An 8,800-nucleotide genomic window follows, 5' to 3' on the forward strand; every position below is an offset into this window, starting at 1 on the left:
GAACAGAGGAATTCTGGAACATTGTTCAGAGCCCAGTTAGAAAGAGACATATTTCTGAAATGTAATATCTAGGAAGACAGATACCAACGACTAAAACGCATAACTGCATTTTGCGCAAACAATGTTTTTTTTTTATTGTGCAGCAGATGGGTTACACCGCTTTCACTGACCTCAATATACTATCGAAATGTGGAAAGAAAATGTCAAATACATAAATTAAACAAAATAATATTGTAGCTGTGGATCAGGTATTAACAAATGGTTCAACAATGAAAACAAATAAACATGTCCAGGTGGAGTTTCTTTAAACCCACAGCTCAGAACGGTATGCCTGTCCATTAACGGTCTTTACCATCAAAACAGCATTTGATGTATGCTCAAATTCGTCACATTTTCCATTAATTTGGACTCCGCAAACTTGTAGAACATATTTCCCTGAATGGCAGTCATCTACAAAAACTAGCAGGGCTCTCAAAGGAAGGAATACAGTGTCTGCAGTATGTCAGTGCTTCTACCATTCATGAATCATGCAGAAACTCACACCGCAGATCATCATTCTGCTGTGCCACCTGACAATGAAAGAGCCATGAATCAAAGACTATAAAAACTTAATCCAATTAACATGAACAGCAGGATGGAGCAAACATATTTTTTCTGTGTAACTGCTGTAATAGGCTACATCACAAAATTATCCCGTGTGTGGCTTTTAATTAATAGTGACAGACTACAACCGTTTACACAAAATCCATCTCTTTCCTTCAAAAAAAAAAAAAGTGTAAACATATCTCTCGCTCAACAACAAAAAACTACCCTCGGTGCCCCCAATGCAGTAATCCTGCAATTAGCCCTTCAGAAAATGTTTCAAACACAATGAATAAGATACTTCAAGAGAAGAGGTAAAAAAAAAAAGAAATACGAAAAAAGAAAGTGTGACTCCCCATGAAGGTCAATAACTTTTCAGTCTACCTTCCCTCCATGTCTAAACTTATAGGAGGAAAGGACCCTCCATTAGTTTCTGAACCTGTAGGAGATGGGCAGAAGCAGGTGGTTCTTCTTCATGGCTGCCACTTTAGCGTGCATGGGCTCGTCCAGGGCCTTGTAGCAGCGACGGGCGTAGTCCAGGAGCTTCTCCTTGGAAGACTCAAACTCGCCCACCTCGGCCACCTTCTCTGGGGCTACCAGCAGCAGCTCGGCGATGGGGGATGTGGAGGCCATAGTGTTGCGGTCCACCCGGTGGACCTGGAAGGCCTTGGACATGCTCCTCAGGCGCTGGTAGGTGAGGAGGATCTTCTGGTACCGGTGCAGCACACCGTCAGGATCTTTCACTGAAGGAGAGGAGACATTTTTAGTTAGCAGTTGATAGGAATTTCCCCCAAAAGTGTGATAACAAGGAAACCATTTTTTCCAACATGCAATTGAATATTATTACGCAGCAGATGAATGCACCGGGCATAGGAAATAACATAGAAATAAACTGACTTGATTACCTCTTTGTCTTTCCTTGCCCCGAGTAATCCGGAAAACCCGTCTCATTTTCATTCTTGGCTCCCCACCATTCCTGGATCCCTTTTTCTTGGACATCTTCTCGTCCGATGAATCGTCCTCCTCTTCCACTTCCTCTTCCTCCATATAACCGTCTTCCTCAAAGTACTTATCTTCTTCGATCACACGCACCTCCTGTTTTACTGGGGGGGGGGGGGGGGGGGGGGGCAGTGACAAAATGTATCCTCGTACACTTCAAGACACTAGATGACAGTTGACACTAAAGCCTAGCTTAAGCTGTATGACTCTCCCACTCCTAAAAAGCCATCCCACCCAAAAATCTATTCTGCTTCCCTCTCACCAGGTACTCTGCTGCTACATGTGTGAGGTTGGCTCTGGACGTGTTTCCGTAGCATTCCAGACCTGGTGGTCATGGGTGAAGGAGGAGGGCTTGGAGCTCTCTCTGGTGGAGGTTTCAGAGTAGTGTAGTTCAGACTAGTGTGTTGGGATTCGGGATAAACATCTAATAAAGAGGGGAGAGGATAATCGATTTTTAAACGAGTTCCAATTTTTTAAATTATTTTTCCCCCACTACCTAAATTTCACCTCTCTCCATGTATCAGCTTATATAGTTGTGTATTCACTTGTATTATGCTTCCAAACAGTGCACTAAATAGAAAGTGTGACCAGATAAGAAACAGTGCTTCAATTGAATATACAGTCAAGTACTGACCCACTGGGCACACACTGGTTGAATCAATGTTGTTTCCACGTTGTTCAATGAAATTACATTGAACCAACCTGGAATAGATGCTGAATTGACATCTGTGCCCAGTGGGAAGTCAGTAGAAAAGTGCTCCCCACCACCCCCCCCCCCAGTCTTTACGGTTGCTCTCCGGCGTCCTCATGGAGGAGACAAAGCGTTCCAGCTGGCAGCGCAGGAAGTTGCGTTCCTCCTCCAGGTCCTCGATGCGCTTCTGCAGCCACGAATTCTTCTCCAGGGACACACAAAGGTGGGTGCGCAGGTTGGTGATCAGCATGAACGGGCTGTAGTGCGGAGGCATTTCAGAAGCCGACTCTGGAAGGGGGCAGTTCATTATTTGACTGTTTGAGGCATTGGTCATACATGGGTAGGCCCTGAGAAGTTATTGACCACCTTACTTATGACACCATAATTACATGATTAATTTAGTTGATTAAGGTATCAAGAGGTGATTATGCAGGGCACTATTCATGAGGGATGGTAGTTTAATCACCTCCACCCTCCAGGTGAATGGAATTTCTATCCAATTAGTGACAATCAATAAACTGTAGATCACTTTGCTCAGGTTTGAGTAGCCCTGAACTATCTTATCTGACATGGTCATGATAGGAGAACACATTTATAAGGGGTTGCTTAACTTACTAATATTCTGTATGAGACAGGTAAAATGGTTAATAAAGCCTAGTTGTTACCCAACACCCCCTCCAAAAATATATATATCTGTCTGACTGGTATTATGCCCAAATGTACCTTCCAAAATCTGCTCACTCTGGTTTAGATAGGCAGACCGGCCCTGGTTCTCCTCAAAGGGGAAGGAGACTTCATATTCATCCACAACATTATATAGACCTTTAGGGACCACAGTCAATGGTAGTGACACATGAGTGACAAATAAAAAATGTAATTTGATAAATATACTGTTTAAATGGAAGTGCATTGAGTAAGCTAATTCTGATTTTAAACATTTGCAAAGTAAATGAAGTCATTTTGTAAAATAACAATACAGCCTATTCGGAGGACGAAGACAAATGAAAGTACCTGTTGCATTCCTCGTGCTTGTCCGATCAGTCATCCTTCGTGGATTGAGTGCTGTTCTGCAAATCTGTAATACATATGGCAACATTGTAACATTATAATAAGCACCGTCGTGGATCATACGTCAAGAAAAGTGTTAAAACAGTCATTAGTCCGTCGAGACGGTGATGTCACCAGCTGTAAAACAATTAAGATACCCCCAATGCGATTTCGCCATATAAATGGTATCTAGTAAGTTCACCTGCTCCGAAATTGAAATGTAGCTAATCAATGTAGAATGCAATACGAATACAGGTAAAAACAACTGAAGTTTTAGCATGAAATGTCAGCGAATGGTTTGTATTAGTTGTTACCCCGTTCTTCAAACGAGCCGCAAGTTAATAAGCAAGTTAATAACCATCCGCTTCCCATCAGGTGAAATGGGGTGAATTAGACAGCTTTTCTAATCGAGCCACGTGCGTAATTACTGCGTAGGGGGTGTAACGCTTCGGACTTCCTCTTCGATGGCTAATGAGAATGTATAATAATTACAGTGAAACAAACCTAATTACCTACTTCATCGGGTCTTCAAATAACCTACATCAACTACTGCATTTGCATCTTATAGCCTACCATGATAATCATTTCATACAATTTTTGCATACTGTATGTGGGAGGAGCTCAGGTGAGATTGTGGGAGGGGATAAATTCGTTTTTGAGAAAACACACAAAAATATTAAAGATGGGTTCGAATTCGGCAATTCCGGGAGAATACAAAACTTGGCCAGGTAGACAATTATTTTTTCTAATAAATAATGACATTAAAAGGTGTCGGAGTTGACATCAGGGTCACCTGGGCAAATTAAAAATAAACAAGTAAAACATGACAAAGCGCAACTAAACGTCAGTCTACCGATTATCAAAAGCATGTTTAACAAAATATTCTGCCTAGCCTTACTATTTTCTTTGTTGCTTTGGAGTGAAAATGTCATTAGTTTGGATATGCTGAGATTATAAAATAGTACCTTCCCACAGGGCACAGTTTTGATTTACATTTGGTTGAGCTGTCAACTAACAAGAATTCAACGTGAATTCAACCAACAATTTCACCCTGTCGTTGGATTTATTTTAAAAGTTGGGTGAAAAAAATACGAGATTCTCTTACTTTGATTACATTTTGCAATTCTCAACAGTTTTCCACGTTGATTCAACGTCCTTACATATACTTTTGGGGTTGAAATTAAGTGGAAACAACGTTGATTAAACCAGTTTTTGCCCTGTGGATTCCTGTTTATACCATACAAACATTGTGTTTACATTTTTGTTACCTAATACCAATCACTTTTATTTCCCACTCATGGAGATGATAAATTATATTTAGCTTTTCATATTCCCTAGTATTTATTGTAATTTTTTTGTCAGATTTCTGATTCCCTCACTCATTCAGGTGTGACGGCCTGGTGCTCTGTGATGGCCTGTCCCACTGTAAATGGACTTGTTCTGATGGACTTGCTGGGTGGCGCCGCCTTGCTGGTGGGAGTATTTGTCCCTCTGGATATCAAAGGCAGAGACTTTGGGGATCTCCTGGTGTACACAGGGGCACTGGTCATGCTCATGTCTCTGGGTGCTGGGGTACAGCGGCAACATTGACTGCCTTGCCTCCAGCAAAGAGCTGGGCCACATTGGCACCACTGTGGACCGACTGGCCCGCACCCTCAGCCGCAAGATGCATATCCATCACCCCAGGGAACCTTAGGGCTGTGTCTGTCCATAAAAACAGGTAAGTTACTCATCGGGGCTTAAATAATGGGTTATAGGCCCAAACATATTCTAAATTATAAATACAGTATAGGACTCATCTGTCAAAGAGACAGCATGATTCCCTGTTAAAATAAAGGTTAAATAAAATAAATACATGCCAAGACATACTAATTGTGATGCATCTACTCTGCAACATGTAAAATAATGACATGCAATTGATCTGTAACCTCTCGCTCTGCCTGCCACTTCTTTCAATAGGCTTTCCATCTTCACGTTGGTGGGTGGATGCCAGACATGGATCAATTACCCCCAATGTCCCCTCACATTGAACCACTTCAATAGTTCTTGTTCTAGTGCAGTATTTTACATTTTCTTCTGAGACTTGAGTCCAGCAGTATTAGTGTTTGATGGGTAATAATAGCCGTGTTTTATGCCAAAGGGTTGACTGCACTCACCTAACATGTAATGTCCCCTGTGTAGGGGTGGCAGGTAGTCTAGTGGTTAGAGCATTGGACTTGTAACGGAAAGGTTGCAAGATCAAATCCCTGAGCTAAAGGTAAACATCTGTCCTTCTGCCACTGAACAAGGCAGTTAACCCACTGTTCCTAGGCCGTCATTGAAAATAAGAATTTGTTCTTAACTGACTTGCCTAGTTAAATAAAGGTAAAATATTACAAACTAGTAATGTCAAAACATTTCTTTAATAATGCAATTGCTCATCGGTTACTATTGGATGCTATTAGTGGATGTGATTTGAAATCTCTTGTGTGGTCTGACAGTCAATCTTTTTCATATAATTATTTTGCAAATGTATGTTTCCTTGTGTGAACAGCCTCTTCGGACTCTTTCAATTTTGAAAATGTTTCTAGGTGTACTAGTAATGTAAATCATTTAGATGGTATTGAAATATTGATTGCTTGTCACAAACTGTGATCCATTGCGCTTTACAAGACACTTCCAGCAGTTGCAGTATTTTCAGTCTCTCTGACCATTCCAGCTTGTTTTGCTCTTATTTTGGGACAGTTTCTACAGTGAACTGTAGATGGAGACAAACAGATTTATTCTCAGGTCCCCACAAGGAGAGTATGTATATTATGTACCAGTAGACCTGTTTGGACTGACACTCTTATTCAACCAAATCACACAGCATACATTTAAACACACTTAAGAACTTACATACATACACACAGTGCATATTCCATCGCAGAGATACACCAATGCAAGTGTGTATGGTGACTATTGTGCCTACTACTTTGTGTAGATAGATATTCATAATTGTACTCTATTTTCTAGGTGATGTGTATGATCACAATTCAAATGCAAATAAGAGCAAATGGGAGCTTTTTAAACGACTTAAACAAAACATCATTAGCTTTATATTGAGAGGGCTCAAATGAAGTTTAATGCTATCTTATTCAGAGGATACCGTCAGTCAACTCATATTCTGTAAACCTGGCAAGACGTATTTAGTACAATCATACTTAAAAACAACAGGCTTAATAGAAGGCATGGGCTCTCCTGGAACAAGAGAAAATAGATTTGTCCTGTCAAATGTAGATTTAAAAAAAAACTTGTAGTCTATAAGAGGGCAACTCTGGTCCAGGAGGGCCAGCCGCTGTGTGTGCAGAGTTTTGTTCTAGCTCAGAATCAACACCTGATTTAATTAATTAATGATGGTCTTCAATTTAATCATGGCCTAAAATGAGAACATGATTAGTCTAATCCGGTATTTAAGAGCTGGAACAAAAGTCTGCAGTCTGTGGACCGCCGGGAGCAGAGTTAACCTGCCTATATAGCCTGTCCTGCCCGGGCTTGTTTGTTCCATGTTCCATTGTTGTGATCTAATTGCCAGCTCTTTTCATACTCCTCACTATATTTATCATGGCATGTATCTGACATACAGACAGATGGATGGCATGGCCATTAGATCGCTTTGGCACCGCTCCGTCCTGGCATAAACCATGACTTTAACCTCTCCTCCCTCTGTCTCTTCGTCAATCAAAAGATCCCTTCATTAGCACGGTCGGCCCACCACCCACTAGGCCTAAACCTCAGGGCACTCTTTAAAATAGGAATGGATGGACAAAACAAGTGGGGGTGAATGTGTGTCAGGCCAGGGAGATCACAATGGATAAGGTGTGTGTGGAGAAAGTGGAATGTGAGGACTAGACTATAGCTGAAGAGTGGCACTATGCCATCCTGTTTTAAGGGGATCTGGAGCTATGCCTCTGTCAGTAGGTGTTCTGGTCATCTGAACTTTTAAGTAGTTTGATTTAATTCACAGGTTAATTGGGGGACTGATGTAAACACATGTCTTGGCGCCAGTCTTTCCAGAGATCTCTCTTGATGTGGTTGAGAAAATTGAATCAATGTTAAAGGTATTTCAGTATCTGGCATCATTTAAATTAAATTCAAACAACTTCATTTTCCCCCTTATTACTTCTAGAAGTGATATAGTGGGGCTTCACACATACAGCGCATTCAGAAAGTATTCAGACCCCTTGACTTTTTCCTCATTTTGTTACATTACAGCCTTATTCTAAAATGTATTAAATATTTTTTCCCCTCATCAATCTACACACAATACCCCATATCACATTAACATAAGTATTCAGACGCTTTAATTTGTTGAAGCACCTTTGCAGATCCTCTCAAGCTCTGTCAGGTTGGATGGGGAGCGTTACTGCACAGCCATTTTCAGGTTTCTCCAGAAATGTTTGATCGGGTTCAAGTCCGGCCTCTGGCTGGGCCACTCAAGGACATTCAGAGACTTGTCCCGAAGCCACTCCTGTGTTGTCTTGGCTGTGTGCTTAGGTTCGTTGTCCTGTTGGAAGATCAACCTACACCCCAGTCTGAGATCCTGAGCACTCTGGAGCAGGTTTTCATCAAGGACCTCTCTGTACTTTGCTCTGTTCATCTTTCCCTCCATCCTGACTAGTCTTCAAGTCCCTGCCGGTGAAAAACATCCCGACAGCATGATGCTGCCACCACTATGCTTCACCGTAAGGATGGTGCCAGGTTTCATCCAGACGTGACGCTTGGTATTCAAACCAAATAGTTCAATATTGGTTTCATCAGACCAAAGAATCTTGTTTCTCATGGTCTGAGAGTCTTTAGGTGCCTTTTGGCAAACTCGAGTGGTCTGTCATGTGCCTTTTACTGAGGAGTGGCTTCGGTCTGGCCACTCTACAATAAAGGCCTGATTGGTGGAGAGCTGCAAAGATAGTTGTCCTTCTGGAAGGTTCTCCCATCTCCACAGAGAAACTCTGGATCTCTGTCAGAGTGACCATTGGGTTCTTGGTCACCTCCCTGACCAAGGCCCTTCTCCCCCGATTGCTGTTTGGCAAGTCGGCCAGCTATAGGAAGAGTCTTGGTGGTCCCAATCTTCTTCCATTTAAGAATGATGGAGGCCACTGTGTTCTTGGGGACCTTCAAAGCTGCAGACATTTTTTGGTACCCTCCCCAGATCTGTGCCTTGACACAATCCTGTCTCAGAGCTCTACGGATAATTTGTTCGACCTCATGGCTTGGTTTTTGCTCTGACATGCACTGTCAACTGTGAGACCTTTTAGAGACAGGTGTGTGCCTTTCCAAATAAATTTCGAGTCTCATAGCAAAGGGTCTGAATACTTATGTAAATAAGTCATTTTTGTTTTTTATTTTTAATAGATTTGATAACATTTAATTTGTCATTATGGAGAATTGTGTGTAGATTGATGAGGAAAAATATATATTTGATCAATTTTAGAATAAGGTTGTAATGTAACAAAATGTGGAAAA

The 8,800-nt window shown here is 41.6% G+C and overlaps 1 protein-coding gene across 3 annotated transcripts; it reads right to left on the reverse strand.

Annotated features, from left to right (window-relative positions):
- Positions 1-107: 107 nt before the first annotated feature.
- Positions 108-3,759, reverse strand: LOC110489294 (coiled-coil domain-containing protein 106). Of its 3 annotated transcripts, none has more exons than XM_021561999.2 (7): positions 3,634-3,759; positions 3,284-3,347; positions 2,996-3,094; positions 2,369-2,560; positions 1,844-2,005; positions 1,488-1,685; positions 108-1,325 (listed from the first exon to the last, which is right to left on the reverse strand). In XM_021561999.2, the coding sequence occupies exons 2-7, from the start codon at positions 3,315-3,317 to the stop codon at positions 1,009-1,011; spliced, it is 1,002 nt and encodes a 333-aa protein (XP_021417674.1). In that variant the 5' UTR covers positions 3,318-3,347; positions 3,634-3,759; the 3' UTR covers positions 108-1,008. The 3 variants fall into 3 exon arrangements, with proteins under 3 accessions (XP_021417674.1, XP_021417673.1, XP_021417675.1); XM_021561998.2 differs by having other exon boundaries at positions 3,522-3,635; XM_021562000.2 differs by lacking the exon at positions 1,844-2,005 and having other exon boundaries at positions 3,522-3,635.
- Positions 3,760-8,800: the final 5,041 nt, after the last annotated feature.

This window comes from Oncorhynchus mykiss, chromosome 32 (assembly GCF_013265735.2).
Source record: "Oncorhynchus mykiss isolate Arlee chromosome 32, USDA_OmykA_1.1, whole genome shotgun sequence".
NCBI classification, from domain to species: Eukaryota; Metazoa; Chordata; class Actinopteri; order Salmoniformes; family Salmonidae; genus Oncorhynchus; species Oncorhynchus mykiss.

Bases quoted from the DNA above. Each gene is read 5' to 3' on its own strand.
- LOC110489294 (XM_021561998.2), bottom strand. From the start codon at position 3,599: ATGCTAAAACTTCAGTTGTTTTTACCTGTATTCGTATTGCATTCTACA. The intron at 3,348-3,521 runs GTGAACTTACTA...TATGTATTACAG, and splicing joins ACATTTCAATTTCGGAGCAG to ATTTGCAGAACAGCACTCAA. The intron at 3,095-3,283 runs GTACTTTCATTT...TGGTCCCTAAAG, and splicing joins AAGCACGAGGAATGCAACAG to GTCTATATAATGTTGTGGAT.